Source organism: Bactrocera neohumeralis, chromosome 2 (genome assembly GCF_024586455.1).
Source record: "Bactrocera neohumeralis isolate Rockhampton chromosome 2, APGP_CSIRO_Bneo_wtdbg2-racon-allhic-juicebox.fasta_v2, whole genome shotgun sequence".
NCBI lineage: Eukaryota > Metazoa > Arthropoda > Insecta > Diptera > Tephritidae > Bactrocera > Bactrocera neohumeralis.
The window spans coordinates 79,432,163-79,456,672 of record NC_065919.1 but is presented as its reverse complement, the minus strand read 5'-3'; the positions used below and the strand labels follow the sequence as shown (position 1 = coordinate 79,456,672).

Genomic DNA, 24,510 nt, shown 5'->3' with positions numbered 1-24,510 from the left:
TCTGCATCGACCGAAGCAAGTAGTAGTTAGAAAGGGCAAGTTCTGGGCTATAAAGCCGCCGAGGCAAAATTTTCTAGCCGGTGTTTTCCAATTAGTTTTTAATCGATGGTGCAGTATGAGGCCGAGCTTTGTGGAAAATTATTGTCCGCTAATTCTGCGCGTTTCAAGTAATCACTCTTTTCAATTTGATGAGTTGTTGTCGGAATCACTAATCCCAATAACAACATTTTAATGACTTTTGGTTGATATTTTCTTCATATAAAAAGGAATATAGATATAAAGGAAAACTACCCGTAAAACGACATCTTCAAGCACAAAGTTCAACATATTTTAGTGAAAAAGTAGATATTTTAGCCGAGTTAACAACATCGCGGCATTTCTTCTTTTAAAAATTTGGCGCCAATTCGAGATACTAAGTATAGCCAGGTTCCTCTCTACCTGTTCTCTCCAGCGGAATGAAGGTCTTCCTATTCTTCTGCTTCCCCCGGCGGGTACTGCGTCGATTTTTCTCAGAGCTGAAGTGTTTTTATCCAATCGGCCGAGATGATCTCGCCAGAGACAACAGGTATCTTAATTCGCTGAACTACATATGTATTTTGTCGCATATCTCATACAACTGCGGTATTCGCCGTTGCTAATGCCCAAAAGACCACAAAACTTCCGCAGAACCTCGAAAACTCGTAACTCGCCGACTCATCAGATGTTGTCATCGTCCATACCTCTTCACCATATAGCTAGACGGGTATGATGAGTGACTCGTAGAATCACTCACCGTCGAGAGAGGACTTTACTTCTTAATTGCCTACTCAGTCCGAAGTAGCACCTGTTTGCAAGAGTTATTCTAAGCTTGGATTTCGAGGCTGACATTGTTGTTGAAGGTAATGTTGATTCCAAGATAGACGAAATTATCTACGACTTCAAAGTTAAGACTGTCAGCAATAACATGAGAGCCAAGTGGCGAGTGCGACGACGGTTTGTTTGATAACAATAGATATTTCGACTTGCCAGACCCATTTGCTTCGCTTCCTTATCCAGGAGAAAGCAGTACTAACGGCGCAGTTGGCCAATGATATCGACAACATCGCCCAGCAGTTGTACACTCACGAATATTGTAGATTGAAGAAGTCGCCTTGCTTAAAACCTCGTTTGGTATCAAGCGGCTCGGAGACGTACCATGTGTGCATATCAATCGATCAGCTCCCTCCGCTTTGTTGTTCTTCAGACGGGTAATTGCTATTCGAACTTCTTCATGGTCGGGCAATGAAACGTCCGTTCCATTGTCATCGATTGGGGGTACCAAAGTTGAGTTTTTATAATTCCTAAGACGTTCAGAAAACCTTTTGTAATTCTTAAAATCTTCAAGACTTAAGACTTTTCCTTTTGAAGCCTGGTTTTCTCTTTAAACATACATTCTTGCAATTCCAAAAATAATTTATGCTTGGTTAAAAATGTTTTTATATATATTTAGGAAATGAAACGGAAGAAGTTTATCACTTGAAATTTTTAATTGTAAGCGAAGGTTAGAGAAATATACCAAAAATCATGAGGTTTTTCAATTGAGGTTAGTTTTACGATTACATTAATGTACATTTTAATTTCTTTTTTCTATTTAGAGAAACTTTTAATTACTTTTTGATTCATATAATATACATTAAATAGTGGTAAAAAATAATTAAAACCCGTTAACACATTAAATCAATGTCGTGTTGTAGGTAGCATAACCCTTACCTACCAGGTACTTTTCAGTTACTTGTATGTTTGAATTATTTTTTTCTTACAATAACTCTAGAACCGGTTACTTACATAAAAAAGTAATTACATTTACCGTTTATCGTGTGTGTCTACTATAAACTGTAAAAACAATAATAATAACAACAACTTAGTGATGACAATTTCTCTTTATACGTGTGTGTATTAACTTTGACATTTACTCGTTCCACTACTTGTATAAGTAATTCAATTACTACTATTCGTACTTGGTACTCATTACTGTATTTGAAATAAATATTTTTTAACGTTTTTCACTGATTTGCTTTCTACTATAAATATACTATGAATTATGCTTGTTAATTACTATTTCAACTAAAAAATTGTAAAACTTGTAATTTCATCTACATAACTATATATGTGTGTGTATATACAAGTACTTGTAGTCACTACAAATCAACTATTTCATAACTGTTATATAATTTCTTTTGTGTTTATGAAAAACATTTTCTCTACATATACTTGTATTACTTTGTACTCACACACTTTCTAGTACTCTTTTTCTCTCTCTCTCTTCTACATAGAATTGTCCTAATTCGTGATTGAAAGTACAGTATTTAATATTCATAGTTTAATTCAATTTCCCATAGTTCCGTATATAATTCTTATATCGTTGAACTAAATAGTCACAAAAAAGTGAAAAATTTTGAATACTTGAAATAGCCAGAGTGTAGTCCAGCGTATTTCCAAAACTATTAAAATATATGCTAAATGTATTATGTACAACAACAGCTGCAATATGCCAGTGTTCACGCTCAAACGCTAACTTGCAAAAAGGAAAACGAAAATAACAACCAAATTTGTAGTTTTTGGCACACGAAAAACCGCAGCAAACTGCTAAAACATAGTAATCATCTGGTACCGTTTTATTTCACATGCTTTTTAATTACTTATAATGCATACTTTTTACTCACTTACTTATACTTGTATATGTTTGTAGTGTCGCTACAAAAGATAACAACACAACCAAATTATATTACACACGCGTACACAAATGTTTGAAAAATTTACCTTTCTTTTCAAACTAATCGCCGCAAACATAACAAATGCCCATTTTCTAAAGTTCGTTTTCTTTCTTGTATATACTTATTTTTTTAAAAACGCTTTGGTGGTGATTAGGTGACATGACACGCGATAGAGAGGATGTGAACCGTAAGTATTTACAAAGTGTTGTGTTTTGTTTAAATGTTCAACGGCAGCAAGCGCTCCATTCAAGTCAGCGACATTTTAGGAAAGTGAGATTTACCAGTTTTGTTATAGTGTTTCTAGGGTTTTCTATTATTTATTGATATACTACAGTCAGCCTTTTTGTGGATTGGGTAAAGCACACTTAAATTCCAATCGTTGAGCATGCTTTTGACCATATTCTATAAAGAAGCTGATGCATGCTCCATATCAGTTCTTCACAGCCTTTTTTGAATAGCCCGACCAGCAATCCATCGGCCCCCTCCGCTTTGTTGTTCTTCAGACGGATAATTCTTCATAGTCGTGCAATGGAATGTCCGCTCCATCGTCATCGATTGGGGAATCTCGTTCACCATCTCCTGGTGTTATGCTTTCACTGCCATTCTGAAGGCTGGATAAGTGTTCCCTCCATAATTTCAGTATGCTCTGGGCATCAGTCACTAGATCACCTATGCGGGTTCTTCAATAACTGAGAATTAAACGCCGGATATAAATTTGGGTCCGTTCCGTAGTACGACTATCAAGGTACTCGCGCGGATGCAACCACAATTCATTTAAAATCTAAACAAGTTTTATTCTCACTACATTTTTTTTTTTTTTGAACAGCAACAGGTTCTCATTAAAATTAATAACTATCGTCTGTTCATACTATAAAAAAACAGATAAACTCACAAGAAGTTTATATACTTATATTTAAAGAATGAGTTCAACGTGACTATCGTCATAGGCGAATTCCGCAATGGGTTGACCAGATACAACTACGTGGTATGGGCAGATATTTTTAAAATAATTATCAAATTATATTTTTGTAAGCTTCTAATCCAACTAAAATAATGAAGATTTCAAAAACGAGTGATCAGACAACTTTCAGCATTCTTATCAAAGCAATAACGGGTAGCACGTAGAGCCCTTATGACGGCTCCAACCAAGCACAACCTTGACCGAAGCCAGTTATTGAAGCCTTATGAGCGCTATGCTAAATACAGTCGATATTTAACTACGTTCAAACTGAATAATTGCTTAGTTTTCTAGATGTCGCTGACTTTAAAAGAACAAATATCCTCGAAATGTCTAAAATAATCTTTAAAGAATACGAAAAATCACAAAATTAAACCAGAAATCAGAAACTAAGTGCAATACTGTATTAATTTCAGTAGAATTATGATAAACAGAAAGTAATAAGTCCAAGTGTTGCTACTTCCCAAACCAAAAACAAATATTAATCAAACTAAAAAATAATAATTACAATTAAAAACAAATTGGCAACAAAGCCTTAAATATTAATGTATGTATACGTGTCAAATGGTTAAAACTTATATTAGAGGGTGTCGCAGAAAGATCGATGAAACTATTTTTCGTCAACAATTGCATATTGCAATGAATTGTATAATTTTTGTATTAAATAGTTTTACGCTGAATTTAAAATTATAAGTAATTGGCATGACTATTCGAAAGTACAAAGTAAGTAACTGGTATGACTACCCAAATGTAGAAAAAATTAAGAAACCTTTGAAATATTAGTATTTTGTAGCAAGTTCATTCATTTGTGAATTTATAAAATCGCGTCTTAACCCTGCAATAATCATTTTGCATCTTAATGACCCGGAAGTCGGTTATGACAAATCCAAAGTAGACTACTTACTTGCATATCGTTATTTTATAGTAATGAAACCAAAAAACAATATGCATTTAACATGGAATTGTTTTGAAAAGTTCTTATAAAATTTTTCGATCTCATTCAAGCAATCTTCTGAAATGTATATTTAGTCATTCTAGAGTGATATTGAACTACTAAATTTTGTACGTAAATTATTTTGACTAAACATTTTGCGGCACCTTCCTATCGTCAGCTAAAGTGCAAAATAACGTAACATCACTTTTCATAAGCTGACAGGCGAACGAAAAACGACTCATATTGAAACGAAATTTGTGTTTTGGTTATGAAATGGTTATATATTGGTTACATACTGGTTATACATTGGTTATATGACAGCGGAAATTGAAAATTTTATGCTTCATAAATGTAATATGATGTAGCAAATCGTAAGCAACAAAAAACTCAATGATGTTTTTTTGATGATACGTTGTTTTGCATTTTAAGTGACGCTACATATGTAAATACGGCTAATCTAAAACTAAATTCAAGAAGATGTAAAAAATATACTTTGTGTATGGATGTATTTATGTTTTATGTGTATTTGAAATATGTATCTAGACTAAGAAACCGTTAAATTTCTATTTACAGTCATAAATCGCAATGGTCGCCGCACGAACGGCACCGGCAACGGTAGTACAGGGTTGCATATGAATTCAATAGCCGCGAAACAAGTTAACAAGGTGAAACCAACAATCAATCGACAACAGGTTGAGGGCCAGGTGATATCACCATCACAATACAACAGGTGAGTATGAGCAAATGATATTATAAGCAATATAAAAAATTTAAAAGTTATTATACTATACAATAAATTTATGCTGAAATGCTTAGAAAAATTGTTTATGAAAAAGCTTTAACGCAGAACGGCTTAAGAAACAATAGACTCTATGAAGTGAAAAAAATAATAATTAATTATTATTAATATTTTATAAATAATTATTATTAAATTAATGGCAACATTTATTATTGGTAAAATAGCCATTATATAAACAATATATAAATTAGCTAAAGGCAGCGCCTAGGCATTTACTATAAAAAATATATTTTCAAAACTTTAGTTTAGCTGCTTCTAAGCGCGCCCACTTTTCCAAATTGCAGTCCACAAAGTGTTAGTTAGCAGTGCCTAAGCACTTCATATTGAAGAATACAGCAATTTAGCAAATGTTTAATATTTAAGTTTTATTATTTTTGCGCTGTGTACTTTCACGCATCTATAATTTTATTTATACTTTGCGCAAACTTCTGCAAAAATCATCAAAAATTTCATTTTGGCATAACATTTTTTCCCAGTGTAAAAAATTTAATTTTAAATTTTTATCATCCAAGTTGTTTTCCGTTTTTTTTATAAGTCTCTAACAGCAAGCGTTTGTACAATATGCAGCTTATTGATTGTAATTAAATAAAAATTAAGAAAACTTCCAACAAAAAAAAAATTGTTATATAATTACTTTTGTCTACCACAACTCTGAAAATATGTTTCTCTACTAATAAATATATACTTATACATACCTATATGTATTATCTTTGTAAGCAATGTCAAATGCAAATATGTATTAGCATAATAACAATAATAATAACAGCAACAAAAGCCAACACTTAATGAAAAATTTTGTTTCAGGCCGCCAGAAAACGATGCTAACCCATATGCGGGCTATCAACTCGCTTACGAAGTTAAAAAGCTCATGTATGCGTCCATTCTAAACTTATAGAAATTTGAATGCTTTCACTTAAAATGTCACACAAAACATAGTTGTTGTTGTTGCCTTTTTCACTACTATTCTACAACGTTTGTTTCACACTCTTATTCACCCACTTGTTCTATCGATTCTATCTATCTATCGTCTTTGTATATTGTCGCATTTACTTATATCACATGCAATATTTGCAATATGATATTGCATGTTTTTGTTGTATTCAATTTTTTTTTGTAAATGTGTGTGTCTACATCAGTAGGTGTGTAAATAATTTACAACTACAATTATTTGTATGCACTCTCCAGTCATGTTTTGCAATTTTTCGTACATTTATTAACTGGTAATTTTCGTCGCTATATTTGCATCCAATTTTCAAATGTCAAAACAAAAAACACGTAGTTTGATTACGAAGAAGTATCAGAATATTTTTGCCATACTTCATACACGGTTTTTGTTCATAAAATTCATGTCTCAAACAATGTACTGCGTGTTTGTAAATACATATGTACATCTACATACAAAATCTTGATCACATAAACAAGCACACATACGCATATAATCACACGATTGACTCAATATTTACTCGCTTTTACGCGCTTTTCTTTCCAATCACTCACAGTTATACTTATCTCGCTGTGCCTTTAAAATCCATTCCACTCAAATTATGAAAAACGAGCTTTCAAAGTGGCTGTTACATTATATACATATACATAAATACTATATACATATATACATAAGTCGATTATATAATCATTTAGCAATTTCTTCGATTTATTACTGTTAAATAAGTTTATAATAATGCTCGTTATTGTACATTGCCTGTCTTCCATCACTTTTGGTACTCGTGTTTATTATATATATGTTAGTTATATAATTATAATTATAAATTAAATGTGCTTATTTATTATAAAATAATTTGAAATAAATGTTGAAGTAATTTTAACATTAAATGTTTGAAAATTATTATACACTTTTATACTTGTTTCAACGACATTGAAAGATCAAACACCTTGAGGCACATTCAAACACAATCTCAGCGGCATAATACTTAACATTATTTCACTCATTATATCATACAACCACTTAAGAGATAATTTTTCATTGATATCGGCAGATTTCCGTCATTTACTTGTTGACAGATTTGGCTTATTATCAGATAGCAATGACCATAGAATGACCATAGGAAGTTGGTAAAGTTTGGTTAAGCAGCAGATCGATACATTTCTAACAAATTTCGTGTATAGTAGAATATAATGTATTCAAATAAACAGTTCATGGATTGGAACCTTGATTATTGACAGTCACACTCTCAAAGTAGCAAAATATCTATGTATCTTGAAACTAACATCGACATATAAATATTGTTAAAAGAGTAATATCACTCGATATACTGAAATTCGTCTTAGCTTACAGTGTATGGTTTTACTTTTATTCAAAATCTTTTAGTAAAACTTTAAACACTGTCAAATTCGCAATAAAGAATGCCACAAGTCTACTCAACGGTATCAGAAAAATTTGCCGACTATTCACAACTCCGAAGCACTTCAGGCAAATGTAACAAAGTTTCCACGAGGTCAACTTTCAAAAGGACTATTACTTAATTATTTTTGTGTATCTTCCATAAAAAATATGTATAGGGTCCTTATCATGAGTCGATACAATTAAAACTACTGAGCTTTGAAATAAGTTTAGTAAACAGTAGTAACTGAAAAAAATAGCTTTCGATAACACTAAAATGATTTCATTATCAGCCTTGTGAGTTTTGAAGTTCTTAAGGGGTTACATGGGTTTCCTCGGGTAAAAAATAGCCTTTTTTAAACAATTTTTGTTTCTTATAAAAAATTAAATATTTTATTAGAACTTTTTATTGTTACAAACATACAATATTAACAAAGAAATTCTCAAATTTTGGAAAAAAATATTTTAAACTCGGCCGGTGCGAGTTCTGAGAAAAAAAGACGACGTATAGCCTAGCTAGCCTCGAACGCACAATTTTTCAAGGTTGTATTTCCGAAACAATTACTCGGATCAACTTGAAAATTTCGAACAATAATCTAGAAGTGTTGTAAAATTTAATAAAATAATTAAAAAAAATCGATTTTTGAAACCCGCAAACCCATGTAACCCCTTAAATCTATTTTAAATCTATTAAAGTATATTACCCCTGTCAGCTTTGAAGGTCTTAAATCTCTTTTAAAATGTATTAAAGTACATCTCCCATTCGTAAGTTGACATCAATGAAATCACTTCCATTAATTATTGTAATAACAAGATAACTATAATAGGAAAATACATTCCATAGCTTCATTTACCTCTCTTCACAAACACTTAATGTCAACATTCATTTCTCATGATAAATGTATCATGTATGTATATACTGTCATCTTAATTTCAACAATATGGTTCTAATAAAAACAGATCGTCCAAATTTCTTTTATATATAAAAGTTTAGTTTGATTTCGTTTTGTATTTAAAAGTTTACTGAAATTTCCATTGGCTTTATTTTCATCTGCTTCATATGTTATTTTATTATCAGGTTATTATTATGAATCCTAGAAGTGGTGATAGTTCTCCGGCATGTTAACTCATGTTAACAAAATTATTATATAAACCTTATTTCATTAAGATCAAATTATATGCGATATTTTTATGAAATTACTATTTAGACGTTAGTAACAATAGCAGGTTTTTATGCTGAGGTTTATTGATCTGAGGATTAATATATCATAATGATCTGAGGATGTAACATTACTTATACAAAAATATAAAAAGAGATGGCTAGATAGACATATGTACTTCAAGAAATTTCTAGAAATAACAATTGTTGTCGTTTTTGAACAATTTAGTTTCAAAACATTATGAGCCGAAGTTATCAATTTAATATAAAAATATACTTTTCTGACAAGAATTTGCGTTACAAAAGTCATTACTGTGCGGTAACTAGATTTCCCACGATTTGTTCAAATATAATTAGAAAGTTGAGAACAAATAAATGCTAAAAACAATTAAAGTACGATTTTCTGAAAATATCTGCAAAGCAAAATCTAGAGTGAAATTGAATTTTGAAAAAGGTGCGCTTCACTATCAAAAAAGCAGTCATAGCCACACGATATAATCGCTTATAATAATATTTTATATATAAAATGTTGTAAACCTTCGTCGGTATGCCCAAGAAATATCTGAAAAATAATCATTATTCGATACAAAAATGGAAAATGTGCTTTTGTTTTCCATACTTAACCGATTTATCATTTGATAATTTCCTTAAGATGCCGTTAATTAAGAATTTATCATTTGATATCTTCTTTCTGATATCATTTACTAAGAATTTAACTCACAGTAAAAATTTTCAAAACTCAAAAGACATATGAACATCCACACCAGAGGTCTGTAATTCCACACTTTTTCCAATTTTTTCTAAGTTTTTTTTTTTTGTATATAGAAGCGAGAAGTTATGAAAATTTATATAAAATACGAAACAAAAATGTTTAGCGATGTATTTTTCGTTTCGAGATTTTCAGGGTTAGGCACAGAGCTATCTTGACTAAACTCGGAAATATTGCGAGCACTAAAGTTGTAGTAAAGTACTTAATCTATTTAAATTTTTATTATGAGAATATGAATGTTAATATACAATATTATAACTTTTTATTTGAAGGAAACCATTTTTTACAAACCCACACATTGCCAAAAACGAAATATTAAAACATTTTTAAGAACCACAACTGCCTGCATAATCACGTCAGTGAACATTTTTGAAAGCATAATTTTGCAGCATATTTATAATTTATTCAAAATACTTAGATGACGTAGTAGATATATTAGAAACAACTATTGAGACATGCGAATGAATATGCTCATGTTAACTTAGCACAAGTATTTTTTACAGCACTGATACTCACATTACATACAAACATAAAGAATGCAATGTAAATGCATACGTTTGCTCAATCATTTCGTTCGTTTTTTGCATAAGTACTAATTAATTACTTGCTGCCATTTGTTCATGTGTAAGCATTCGTTAATACTACTTACATACATTACATATATAAGTGTAGTAGTAAAGCACAGTGGGCCGATATACAATAAATTACCGCTTTTTGACTACAACCAATTTTCTCTCTTACTTTGTTTCTCTCATTGACGGCGCTTAGGCCAACAAGTCGCAGCTCCGGCACAGGCACACAAAATCAAAATGGCGGCGTCTCACTACCGGCCGGTATTGCGGACGATCAATCGAAGGATTTCGATTTTGAAAAGACCGAAATGAAATACGATTCGACGGGCATGTTCCACTGGAGTCCGGCTAAGAATTTAGAAGACTGCATATTGGTGGGCATCATTACATAGACTAGAAAAATTATGATCACAAATATTTCCTAATTTCATTTCATTTATTTCGAAAAAAAAAATACCAATAGGATCGCAATCAAGCGGCAATGACTGTTCTAAATGGTCACGTTGTCGTATGCCTTTTTGCCGATCCAGATTCGCCGCTAATCGGACTGCGCAATTTGGTGATGCCATTGCGCGCCTCAAACTTTCACTATCACGAACTGAAGCATGTGGTGATAGTCGGTTCGGTGGACTATATACGACGCGAATGGAAGATGTTGCAGAATTTGCCAAAGATATCGGTGTTGAACGGTTCGCCGCTGAGTCGTGCCGATTTGCGTGCCGTGAACGTGAATCTGTGCGATATGTGTTGTATTCTGTCGGCGAAAGTTCCTAGCAACGACGATCCGACGCTGGCCGATAAAGAGGCCATTCTAGCGTCGCTCAACATCAAGGCAATGACCTTTGACGATACGATCGGTGTACTGAGTCAACGTGGGCCCGAATTCGATAATCTGAGCGCGACCGCTGGCAGCCCAATTGTGCTGCAACGGCGCGGCTCCGTTTACGGCGCGAATGTGCCCATGATAACAGGTAAACTGCATCGCACTAAGTTGGCTGTGTTTGCGATTAAACGACCAATTCACACACGACACATTCATCCAACCGCTGGCGTTGGCACAAAGTTGGCTCTCATAAACCGTTATTGGTTTTATATAAAATTTATTTTGGCACATTTTTTTCTTATATTTATGTGTATTTGTAGCGTGTTGTTGTTATGGATTTAAACAATTTTTTTAAGAAAGAAATTTAAGCACATTGCTGTTGAGTTATGTAAGCCAATTTTGTACCAATTCTACGCCCGAGTCATGAATGTATTAGTCGTTGTACACTCTCGTCTTACTCTTAAATGCGCTCGCCGCTAGTTAAAGGTCAAAGCGTTAAACTTTGTTTTGGTTGTTGTTTCAAGAACTGGTCAACGATAGTAACGTGCAGTTTCTCGATCAAGACGATGACGATGATCCGGATACGGAGCTATATCTGACGCAGCCGTTCGCCTGCGGTACCGCCTTCGCCGTTAGTGTTCTCGACTCGCTGATGTCGACGGTAATTGAACGTAACCTTTACAGTAGCCCTCCTGTACCTAAAAAAAAATATTTCTAATTAACTTACTCTCTCTTCGTGCCTATTTCGTGCACGTGGCTACTGCTAACACCATATAAATTCTCGAACTCTTTCATGTTACTTATACACGATCTTTGTTTATCGCCTTTAGACGTACTTTAATCAAAACGCTTTAACGTTAATCCGCTCACTTATCACCGGCGGCGCTACACCAGAGCTGGAACTCATACTCGCCGAAGGTGCTGGTCTACGTGGCGGTTACAGCACTGTGGATAGTCTTAGCAATCGTGACAGGTGCGTTTTAACCTTTATTTTGCTAATAACCATTCAAGTTTAATATTTACAATTCACTCGCGCAGATGTCGTGTTGGCCAAATATCACTGTATGACGGTCCCTTGGCCCAATTCGGCGAGTGTGGTAAATATGGTGATCTATTTGTGGCAGCGCTCAAATCGTACGGCATGCTTTGCATTGGCCTCTACCGATTTCGGGATACGAGTTCGAGTTGTGATGCGAGTAGCAAACGTTATGTTATAACGAACCCACCCGATGATTTTTCACTACTGCCAACAGATCAGGTAAGTCCAAAAAGAACACAGCAGAAAAGTTAGAGTCCGTTTAAAACTATAGATCAATTAAGCGCTCTTCGAAAACTTGACACTTGAAAATAATGAGAAATTAAACTCTTCGAACTATAAGCACTTTTAAAGGAAGAGGCGAAATAACTTTCTTACCCCGTGACTGAGTACGAGTATCTTTAATCGTAAACCATTATTTTAATCGTTATAAAAGTTGTGTTTTTAAGACTCTCTTTGTGAAACTTTAAATCTTTAACATGCAATTAAAAATAGGTGTGCCAATGCTAAAAAATGACTCTGGTTGGACTTCTCCGTAGATTAGGTTAATTTAGGTTATACTGATCGACTATCACGCCATACATAGACCCACTGGATATGCCAGATGGAGGTTCAGTTTAGTTTGTGGTGAAGTATTCAACGCTCCTTGCGAACTTTAAGAGCAACTTGATATCTACGTTTGAAGCTCCTAGATACTTAAGGCGAGTTCTAGATACTGCTGAACATAGTCATAGAAGGTGTTCCAGCATCTCTCTCATGCCAACTTCTCTGCACTTATGCCCATCAGGCTCACATGTGATGCCACTAGGTTGTGACCTGTCCAGAGACCAACAGCCGTCTCGCAGTCTTTTCTCCATGGATTAAAATTAAAACAAAAAAGTGTCTCCCAGAAGAAATATCTCCTACATGCGATAAAAAGTCCAGAGTAGACAAAACGGCGGCGTGAATTTGGTTAAAAACCTTGGTAGTTTTTGCAGAAATTCGCAATCAAATCAAAACATGTTTGGCCATTGTGTGGAGAACTTCTTCTTCTTTATTTGGCGTTGACACCGCTTTTTTCGCGCCAATTGGAGATTCCAAGTGTAGCCAGGTCCTTCTCCACCTGGTCTTTCCATGCCTCTACACCGGGATAATGAGTGACTTATAGAGTTTAGTTTTTATTCGACGACAGAAGACTTTACTTCTCAATTGCCTACTCAGTCCGAAGTAGCATCTTTTAGCAAGAATTATTCAGCATTTTATTGCGATGCTGACATTGTTGTTTGTGTTATTACTGGCTCCAAGATAGACAAAATTATCTACGAGTTCGAAGTGAAATTGCTTCAACGTTCGCAAAAAGGAAAAAAATTCCCAAAATGGCGGCGTGAATTTAGCCCAAAAATTTTGAGATTTATTTATAAAAGTACAACCTGTTGAAATAAGAAAATAAAAATTTAATTTCACACACCCACTAAATTCCATCATTACTTTTTTGCAGGTTTTCGTATTAATGCAATTCGATCCGGGCTTAGAGTATAAACCGGCCGCAGTACGTGCACCACCTGGTGGTCGGGCTGCCAACACACAAGGCTCCGGGGTCGGTGGGGGTGGTTCAAACAAGGATGATAACTCTTGATTGTTACTGTGTAGCGCCTTAACTGATGGTCCTTACTCGTACATTTGAACGATGGAGCAAACGATCGGGTACAAAATAGCGCATTTCTGGCAATACATAATCGGCAAAATATGGCAAAAATTACGAGCGGCAATGCGTAATGTATCGAACAAAAAGAATTAGCACAAAAAAATCAATAAACAAAAGCAATTGGTGTAATGAATAAAACTAAACCAATATTAATGCCGCAGGTAAAACAAAAATTTATAGGAATTTGTCAAAATTATATATGTAAAGAAATGCTTATGCAATACATGGGTGACCTAGTAAATGCGCCATTTTGTACTTTTATATTTGCACAGACATTCGCCAATGCAAGCCTCATTGAAGTAGATTACATGCGTATGTATGTATGTATATGAGTTGCGCTACAAAAACAAAACATTTCAATTTTCAATTGGAAGCAAATGTCTTTGCAAATATAAAAATCAAACTCCAACTAATAAAATATACAACAACAAACTGATTGTTTGAATCAGTATGAGTAAAATCCATCGTTCAAATGGTAAAAAGATTGCTTCCCACACCATTCCGCAAAGCCCTCAACTACTTAATTAATTTTCAAAAATTTATTAACCTTAATTTACTGTTTTCATTTAGGATATATGTATGATTGTAATCAACTAAGTAATCATGTATGAAGAATTTTCTTGTATTTTTTGTTTGGTAATTTTTTTCTATTATTTAATAAATGTTTATAATTTAGCTTTAATATGACTTCGGTTAATTATTTATTGCACTTGCACCCTCTCTGAAATTAAAAGCCCTAGTCTTATGCTTAGCTTAGCTTCGAACTCAAATCAAATGACTTGTATATCATATATTTATAAAAATCTAAAGTATATATATAAGTTTTCATTTTCGTAAAGTTAAATCTATCGCTATTTTAAAGTTTTTATATAATTAACTTTGTTATAATTTGCACTAGTTATATTAGTTTATAGTATGCGAGCATATGAAATCATGTTTATTAGTTTTAAATGTGCACTGAGGATGATTTTCCAAACGTTTATATGAAAAACAGTAAACCAAGTTTTCAACTGCTGAATTGTTTAATGGTTTATCGCGATACAACCAGATAATTAAAACAATTTTAAATATAATTTTTTAATCAAATAATGTGCTTATAATTTTGTTCAAAAATCTCGCTAAATGTAATAATAATACAAAACACATTGCCTTGGCATCTCTTTAATATTTTAGTGAAGTCACAAACCTCATATGACCATTAAAATAAAAGCAGAGAAAAACAATGCAATTTATTTAATAATAATAAAAAAACGAAAACATTGCCTTGGCAGTTTTAAATATCGCGTTTGTATTAAAATAATGTGTTTAGACATTTTTTCAAAATCTTCCTAACTGTAATAATAACAAAAAAAAACATTGCCTTGGCATCTATCCAATATTTTAGTGAAGTCTCGAACCTCACATGACCATTGAACTAAAAGCAGCGAATAATAATCAATTATCTGCTAAAAGCATCACATACAGTGTTAAAATGTTTTTCAATTTAAGTGGTTTTAAATTAATAACACTGAGTGAAAATTTTGAAATTTTGGAAAATTATCTCTTATATGCATTAAGAACTTTAGTGCTAGAAGTGTAGCTACACACATATATTTTTAAAATATTTCTCAGCAGTATATTTGTTGTTTATAAAATATTGTTTTATTTTAATTGAAATGTATATATTTTTAACATTTAATTTAAAATATGAATTTAGAAATTTGTAAACAAATGTTTTTTATTTATTTTTTACTGGAAAATTTTGTTTCTTTTTTTAATTTTTGATATACAGTTTAACTTTCCAAAATTATAAAAAAATATGAGAGGTTCATATTTTTAGATAAAATGCCTATTTGTTACATAAAATATTATAATTTTCGTCATTTAAAGTTTCTGAATTATAAAAAAAGTTTTTTTTTGTGTTCTGTCACTTTTCATCATTTATAAATGCAAAAATTTGCAAAAAAAAGAAAGTGTTTTAGTTAATTGTCACAAACTATTTTTTAATACAAATTATTTTTCCTAAAATATAAAAAAAATGTCTATCATTATTCGTCATTTATAAATGCAAAACTTAGTAAAAAAGAAAGGGTTTTAATTTATTGTCAGAACTATGTCTTTTTTTAGCGAAAAAAAACTGGTTATTTTTCCAAAATTATAAAAAAATATAAAAGTTTCAAATTTTTGCATAAAATCTATATGTTATTGTTATATAAAGTATTATTATTTTGGTTATTTAAAGTTTCTGACTGATAAAAAAATGTGTTATATCTTCTGTTATTATTCATCACTTACAGATGCAAAATTTTGAAAAAAATTCATTCATTTAGATTATATATTTTTAGTTAAATAAATAAACATTTTTTTAGGTTAAAAAAAACTGTATAACATAAAATTTTTTTGCAATATATTTTTTTCAATACAGATTATTTTCAAAATTTTAAAAAATTTATTTAGATTATATATTTTTTGTTAAATAATTTTTTTATACATTTCGTCGCCTAAGGTTCCTCAGTTCAAAAAACAGAAATTGTATAATTAATTTTTTAGGTATTTCATATTAATAACTTCGATTTAAATTTTCTGATTTTACAAACACACTTTAGTTAGTATTTAAAAATTGGCAAGCGCTATACTTTACCCGAAAGTCGAAAAAAGTATTTGTTTTTGTTCTCACAACTTTATTCTCAAATTAATCGGCACTCATTGTTCACTGCTAAGAAGTTATATTCAAAAACACGAGCACTAAATGGCATAACGCACATATTTCCCGCTCCTCACCTCCATACAGTTCAAACAATAAGCACATTTGCACTCATTTCACTTTTAAAAACTAAAAATCAAAGAAACAACAATGCAAATTATAAGCAGCTTTGAACACCGCCTCACGGCCTCACGACCTTACGATTTCGTTGTAGTACAAGCACCGCCGTAGCTCGTATCAAACATTTCAATAATTCATTAGCTTCACATACAAAATGCATCACTTACTGTAAACTCATTGTGTTGGGCCATCGGGGGAGGTATGTATGCAACGAAGAATACAGCGCTTTAATGAATTTCGTCTAAACGAACATACACTGTACATTTGTCTCTAGCATTTAATATATACTCGTACATAGCATATATCATTCATATTTATATTTTCACTGATGTTTATGCATTTTTTCATGCCGACCTATTTTACTACTTCATCGTTGCGCACCGCATTGGTAACGAAAAAGTTCGCTCATAACTCAGCACATGGCAACTAAGAAAGAGAATGAAACAAAATAGAATTCTGCACATTTCAATTATCGATAATTTTACGCCTTTACGTTTGTACATTATTTTTGTTCACAACAACTCTTACGTTCATTTCTGTTCACTTCAATAATCGTTTATCGTTAAGCGTTTATCGTCATCCTTGAGTTTCATAAGTTCATCCAAACGACGAAATATCGTACAATAAGCAGTTTTATGTAAAATCAAATGGTGTGACGTAAGCAACTGGGAACCATTAGTGAGGTTAGCTACACATTAAACAAAGGAATTAAGCGAAAGAGAAGAAAAAATAAGTAACAAAGAATTAACGAAGCAACAACAAAACTACAACTATACAACCTACTGAAAACTACAAGTCAAACAACAATCAACACCAAATTTAGTAGAGTAACGCAGTAAAAACTAAAATTACAAGTAAATTGCATAATAGATAAAGTTCAAAAAGCAAACTATAACGAGATTCAAGTTCATCTCAAAATTCGTGGAAACATAATGGCTAAAGATGTAGTGGTGAAGAGTGTGTAGTATGAGTGTAAGCCATGATGGCAAGCGTTGCCATTGGCAGCAGGCGGTGGTGGGTCTATGCTTTTGCGCAGAAAATGTAACTGATAAAAAGCGTAAGCTTGCAACACTGCTTTGCAATAAAGATTCTAAACAATTGTAATATACAATATAGATATGTTTATATGTACTAAAACACAAAAAAAAACAAAAACACTTGTACTAGACAAAACAAAAAAACTATAACTAAACGTACTTCAAACTATACCAACAAAAAAAAAACTAAAAAGGTCAAACTTACATATATACGAGTACCTTATAAGTATATGTATATGTTATCATTTGAGAAATTTGCGCAAGTGTTAACAACTCAACTTTATCATGAAACTGAAAAGAGTAAGAACTAGTAGCTACAAAAGGCTATTTGCTGTTGTTATTGGAGCAAGTCCGACGCTTAGCGTATCGTCTTCGCATACGAGTTTGTACATATTTCTTTTGAGAATTATATTCCTGAACATCTACATATTTATTTGAGAAAAAAAACATTAGAAAGTTCAGTTTCTTTAAGGATTACTAGAAGCAACTCAAATATCAAACCTAACCTAATCAGTCTAACTACTAACCTTAAATAGGAGCATGAGTAAAATAACAATGTGAAATTTTAGGCGTTTCAAGAACATTCAGAAATACAGACAACCGAAAAACCTTCTTCACTTTTACTCACATATGCTATACCAATACGTGCTGTCAATAGCGTCACAAAAATTTTGAGTTACTATACTATACTTCGCCGGATCTCGCTGATGTGTTACAACAAAGAAGATATCAATGAAATTCTTTATTCCTGTGCAGAAGGCCACACGCTGAACCCAATTTCCGAGGGTTTTCACTGCTGCAATTTCACGTTCGATATTCGTACAAAGTTCATCAGGCGTCCCTGACTTGTTGGCATGGACCATAGATTTTTAGTCAAGTCACATGACCTAGGCGGCAAATTAGCAGGGCCATTTCGTGAGATAACACTTTCACCAAACTTAGTTTTCAATAAATGGCTTGTGACATTCGCTGTGCGGCTTGTGGCGCCGACCTGTTGGAACCACGTATTGTACAAGTCCATATCATCTAATTCTGGCCAAAAAATATTCGGTTTTCATTAAGCGTAAGCGATTCTCAATCACAGTAACGTGCCGGTCTTGATCATCACGGGAGAAGTACTGCCCAATGACGCCGCCGGCCCATACCGTAATTTTTTCGGGATACAATAGTGACTCATGGAGAACGTGTGGATTGCTTCCTGTCTAATAACGCATATTTCGCTTATTGACGAAGCCATTCAGCCAGAATATTGCCTCATCACTGAAAATGATTTTTCAATGAAAATCCAAATCATTTTCAAGTTGTTGCTCAGCCCAATTCTCGAACATACGACGACGTCACAGAGATGCGCCACGCTTGAGAACGACGTGTGAGAGACAGATTTGGGTCTTTCTCAATTGATGCACTAGCGCCAGTAATATTCTCGACACTACGTAACTTCTTTGTCTTACTGGCACGGGAACATTTTGTACTGTGCCTAGACGCTCAATTGTTGAACTGACAGGACGATTATGACGAACATAAAATGGACGTAGCGCTCTTAAAATTGAGGCCACTGTTTCGAATTTCGGTAGTAAATTACAATAATTTCCACTCGTTGTTGAATCGTATAACTTTCCATGGTGTAGTGGCAAACCTTACTGAAGAGAAATGTCAAAAGAACGGTAAAAAATATGGTGTCATTTGCTGTCCCTATCGATCTACTTTTGTAGCGTCCCTATTGAAAAATGCGATATATGAATAAAAATGGGTATTGCCTAAGTGTCATCTAAGCCTCAACCTCAAAATTGGTTACTTGTTAACTTCGTAACCCCATAAAATCATTTCGAATTCAAAGAGGAAATGTGTTGAAAATTTCATATGAAATGATGGCTGAATATCATAAACGTGTCGTGGCTGGAAAAACTACTTTGCGATAAATAGCAGGTTTTGTTGAGGAAGCTCGCTCATTAGCCTCCTAACCAACCAATCCGAAAAATATTTATCCAACTATAAATATTATTTATATATATTTATATTGGAATATGTACAAGACTCGTATGGAAGCTGAAGCAGCATAGCAGGACGTGAGTACAACGAGATAGCTAACAGTAGTTATTTTAAGATCAACTACTGGCTCGCTCATCTTACTATTAACACATTGACACACACACCATACACGCGCTAACATTTGTAAATAAAGCTTTTGGCATTCAATGTATAGATTATTCGATCAATAACACAACACGACTAAATTTACATATTTTTCAATACAAAGTCATACACAAGTCACTGAATTTTTTTCTGCACGCAAATTTTATAAACTTCAGCACATTTACACATACATATGTAACGGTAAGTTTATACGCTATTTTAAGCTGCATAATGTCTGTTGTCAAATGATTTGTAAATAGTTTGTAAATAAGCGTACTATAATTTACTAATACATTTAAAGAAAACATTTCGTTTTTATACAAAATAATAGCAACAAACACGTAACGAGTAAACAGACAAAAACAAAAACAAAACAATTAATAAAAAATAAATAAAGTAATAATAATATGTGTGTATGTATGTGCTTTAGACAAAACCTTAAAAGCAAATAGAATTCATTCCGAATAGTTCAGCCTCAGCAGATCGCATTAAACGCAATAAATGGAATCAAAGAAAATAGAATGAAAATAGTTGGCATCACCAAATAGTCTATGGAAAATACAAGTAATGTATGTGTGTAGTTGGACATTTAGAAGAATAAGTAACACTGCCAAATTAATTAAAACAAAAATTTAATTCAAATGAATCAACTCACAAATGAAGTGGCGCAGAACACACCCATATGTAGTATGTATGTATGTGGGAAAGTTAGGTATGTAAAAAACCACATAGAGTTCTGAAGTAATAAAAGGCTAAAGAGCTATTCCCTAACATCCTCCTAACATGTTTATATTTTGTTTCACGCGACTGTCAAGCATGCAAGTGAATAAGGAACCTCGTCGTCATACCAACAGACACCAAAACTATAATAATGATTTAGTAGCGAACTCTGAATTGCCAGCTTGCATATTTTTACGCTTTCCGAAGAGTCTTAAGCTTCAGAAAAGCTGGCTCATGAGGATGTATAAACTGAAACAATTAATTGTGAAGTTCGTCGCATGTAAGTTGCTTGTCATAATTGACACACCCTGCAATATAGGAGTTCGCACGCTACCCAAGTTAAGCCGCTATAAAGCTAATCTAACGAATTTCGGGGAGAAATATTCAACAATAGTCTTAATTCTTCATTCGCTTCAAATGACAACTAATGGTATACTAAAAGAAATCGATTTAAAATTTCTGAAAAGCCGCAATCTACACTTCGTAACATGAAAACCCGAAGGTTTGGGCATTTAAGATACTCGTTGTTTAACGCTAGAGGGCTCATTTATGAACTCGAGTACGAGATCTAACGTTAAGTTTTATAAAAAAAAAATCCATACTCTTATAAGAAATTTTAAGTGTTAGCTTTCATCCAAAAAACTTGGTTTAAGGAGACTTTGAAAAAAGTCGTTCAGAGTAAAGCATAACATTTTACTTTACCTAACATAACTTAGAAGAACTCCTGTTTTCTAACTATAAGTCAGAAAAACGCTTAGTAACCAATACAATGCTGCAATGGCATTTAATTTCCATTCGCCAGCTCGGTGGGATGTCTGAAAGTATGCGCTCACAAGTATTTAAGTCTTGACGTTCCAAACGCGGGTCAGTCAAGAAGGAAATGTTTCCCATACAGCTTCGGCGGATGGCGTCTGGTGGGATTCCCAGCCTAACTGCGTGGACGCCAATAGTGCAATGGCCCCTTGAAAGCCCCACAATTAGGGAGAGGCTAGCCTTACTGAGGGCAAAGAGATCACTAGATCTCCTGCGATCGATCTTGGGCCAAAAGGCTTTTGTAAAGCGCATGTACCGATGATGGCCCTTCGCTGACCAAGCTACAGCGAACCCCAGCTATTTAGTAGTAGAACACAAGAGAATACGATAGCACTGATCCGCTCCCGTTCTACCGATAGCGGTTCTAGGGTGCCTTTTCTTCCTAGTTCATGAGCTTTACAGTTTCCTATGATTCCGCTGTGGCCTGGCACCCATACCAGGCTTACCACAAAGACCTTGATGCGATTAACCAAACTTAGAAGAGTATCTTGTTCACAAGTGTATGTGTTTATGCTCCTCACCTTTACAATAAAGTTGGTTGTCACAGCATCCCTGTTATAGCGGTACTATGTATGGTCTGCATAACTTTCGAGTTGAGACTCAGTTGTACGAGCACAACACGAATGCAGATTACTTCTTCGGCAAGCTGCATTTTGTGTTTTAGCGCAAGAATTTGTTAGAGAGTTGTGTTTCTTTAATATTTTATACACTTGGAAGTAAAATAAACGGTTGTCAACGACTGACAAAAACTTGTAAATTATTTATACTATAACTATGAAATAGATTCACGAAAGTTGGAGAAGCAAAAGCTAAAAAAATTAAAATTCGAACGATTTTTGCTTTGAAAACAATTCTTACTTAGACACGATGCAAACCTACTATAAAATATACTTGAAGCGTAGAACCCACCACAAGCGTAATAAAAAACATAAAAACTAAACGAATACGCCGTGCAAACTTCAAAATCATGAAAACTAAACGAAGAATGTAAACATACATACATACAAAAATGATTTACCACCAAAAAAGGAATTATTTCGAATCACAATCATAACAATCAAATGGAGAATATAAATCATTAACGTAAATAAATAAATCACTAGAAAAAATTGGCGAAATTCAAAATAAAAAATATGAGAAACTAGACGTTTAGTTTAGCTTTTTGTAAATTATAAAGATTTATAAAAATGATGGCAAATTGTTAGGAAATATAAATTTAAATTAAAAATAGCCACCAAAAAGTAAAATAAACAAAATAAAACAAAAAAGTTATTCAAGCAAAACGAATTCGAGCTTTTACATATTAATCAACTAAACATTAACACACAAATTAAGAGTATGAAAAATGCTAAAAAAAATGAGAAAAAAATAAAATTCGCATAAAATATTGACAAGGGTAAGCTAGGCAAAATACGAATTATTTTCATGTGTAGAGTAGAATTTAAAATGAAATTCAGCGCGTTAAATAAATAAATAAATATTAAGTAAAAGCAGCAAATGATAGCAAATTGTTAGTAAAAAGAACATTTAAAAAATACTGAACAGTAAAGCCGTCATTAAACGTAATTAATTAAATAAAAATCTAATTAACAAAAATTAAATTGAAAAACATAAAATTTGGCATTAAAAAAATAAAGAAAAATAGGAAAAAATAAATTGTGAATATTATGCGCCTTCAAAGTTATTTATTGTATATGTAGATGTGAAAAGTAGAAATAAGTATTAATTTAAATAAATTAAATAAAAAATAATAAAAAACTAACACAAACGAGTTCAAAGCATTCGTCATTTAAAAAACAACAGTTAGACAGTTTATTTTCAACACATTTGAGCGCAATTTAGAAATATTCAGACCACAAAATAATTGCAAATTTCAACACAAGGTGCAGAAAAGTTGACTACACAAAAGCATAACTTTTTAAAGCTTATAAAGTATTTAAAAGTTAAGTTTAAAGTTCTTTAGGAAATGTGTTTTTTTAAATTTTCTGTATGAAACGGTGAATTTCAACACAAAGTGCAGAAAAGTTGACTACACAAAAGCATAACTATTAAAACTTGTAAAACATTTCAAATAAAGCTTTTGAGCTTTCATGTATAAAAAAATATCTGCAGAAAATCGAAATACAAAGTTTTCATGAAAGCTTTTTAAGGAATGCTGTGCTTTAAAACTTTCGATACGAAAAATTATCTGCAGAAAATCGAAATACAAAGTTTTCATGAATGCTCTAAGGAATTCTGTGCTTTAAACTTTTCGGTATGAAACGGTAAAAGATTACAACTAAATACACGTAGCCAATACAAATACTACATTATTTGATAAAAAATGTTTGCGCCAAAGTTTGGAAACCGTAATTTGTGATCTAAAACAAGCCTATCAATGTGGTCGACAATTCAAATAGTTCAACTAAAGCTCACAAAAATTTATGGATTGCTTTCCTTCGAAATTTTTCGACTTTCACTCTTCAAGATACCGATTTAACACTGAAGTTACAAAAATTTGCAAAATTTGTAACAACATGTTAGATGAAAGCAAACACAAGCAAAAGCTTTCTTTTTACATATTTAACAGTTTAGATAACAAAATTCTTATTTTAAACGTTTAACAATAAATTAGGTGCAAGCTTTCTTGTTTAAGCTTTCATGCAAAAAAAGCAAAAGCTTTCTTTTTACATATATTTTGTTTTTCCCAAAATATTTGAGTATTATTCATTTCAATTTCAAACAATATAATATTCTATAGTTTTACTTCAAACTTGTTAGTTATTTTCAACTGATTTCAAGCGAATTGAAAAATATTAAATTTCATAACAACAACAATCAAACATTGCGACACATGAAAAACAGCGTAAACATTCTTGTAAATCAGCCAGCCAAAGCCAAGCAGCTTAGTGAATAGTTTAGTTTTTAGACAAAGGAAATTGTAATGCATAAAGGTCAGAAATTAAGTGAAATAATGTTAGCGAATAAAAATAAACTATAAATATAAAAAAAAATAAACGATATATATAAAAACAAAAAATTAAGTACATACATATGTATAAATACAAAAAGTTAAACATAGTTTTAAAATTAACAACTTAAGGTGAGATCGATATGATATTCAAAGCAAAATATAAAAAAAGAAACTCTCGATGTTGTGAAACTTGATGAAATCTCTTTGAAAAAATTCATAAATATTTATAATAGCAAATCACAATATA

The 24,510-nt window shown here is 32.5% G+C and overlaps 1 protein-coding gene across 40 annotated transcripts in view; it reads left to right on the top strand.

Annotated features, from left to right (window-relative positions):
• The window catches only part of LOC126765566 (calcium-activated potassium channel slowpoke), a 165,831-nt gene extending 151,345 nt beyond the window's left edge, over positions 1–14,486 (top strand). For 26 of the 40 annotated variants that reach the window (XM_050483283.1, XM_050483213.1, XM_050483245.1 and 23 more), the window contains 9 exons: positions 2,887–2,919; positions 5,198–5,354; positions 6,228–6,293; positions 10,458–10,635; positions 10,725–11,232; positions 11,609–11,745; positions 11,915–12,057; positions 12,123–12,342; positions 13,598–14,486. In XM_050483283.1, the coding sequence (XP_050339240.1) occupies positions 2,887–2,919; positions 5,198–5,354; positions 6,228–6,293; positions 10,458–10,635; positions 10,725–11,232; positions 11,609–11,745; positions 11,915–12,057; positions 12,123–12,342; positions 13,598–13,735 (1,580 nt within the window). In that variant the 3' untranslated portion in view covers positions 13,736–14,486. The remainder of the gene's footprint in view (positions 1–2,886; positions 2,920–5,197; positions 5,355–6,227; positions 6,294–10,457; positions 10,636–10,724; positions 11,233–11,608; positions 11,746–11,914; positions 12,058–12,122; positions 12,343–13,597) is intronic. The other 14 variants (XM_050483405.1, XM_050483414.1, XM_050483415.1 and 11 more) reach the window with 3 other exon arrangements.
• The last annotated feature ends 10,024 nt before the right edge of the window (positions 14,487–24,510 follow it).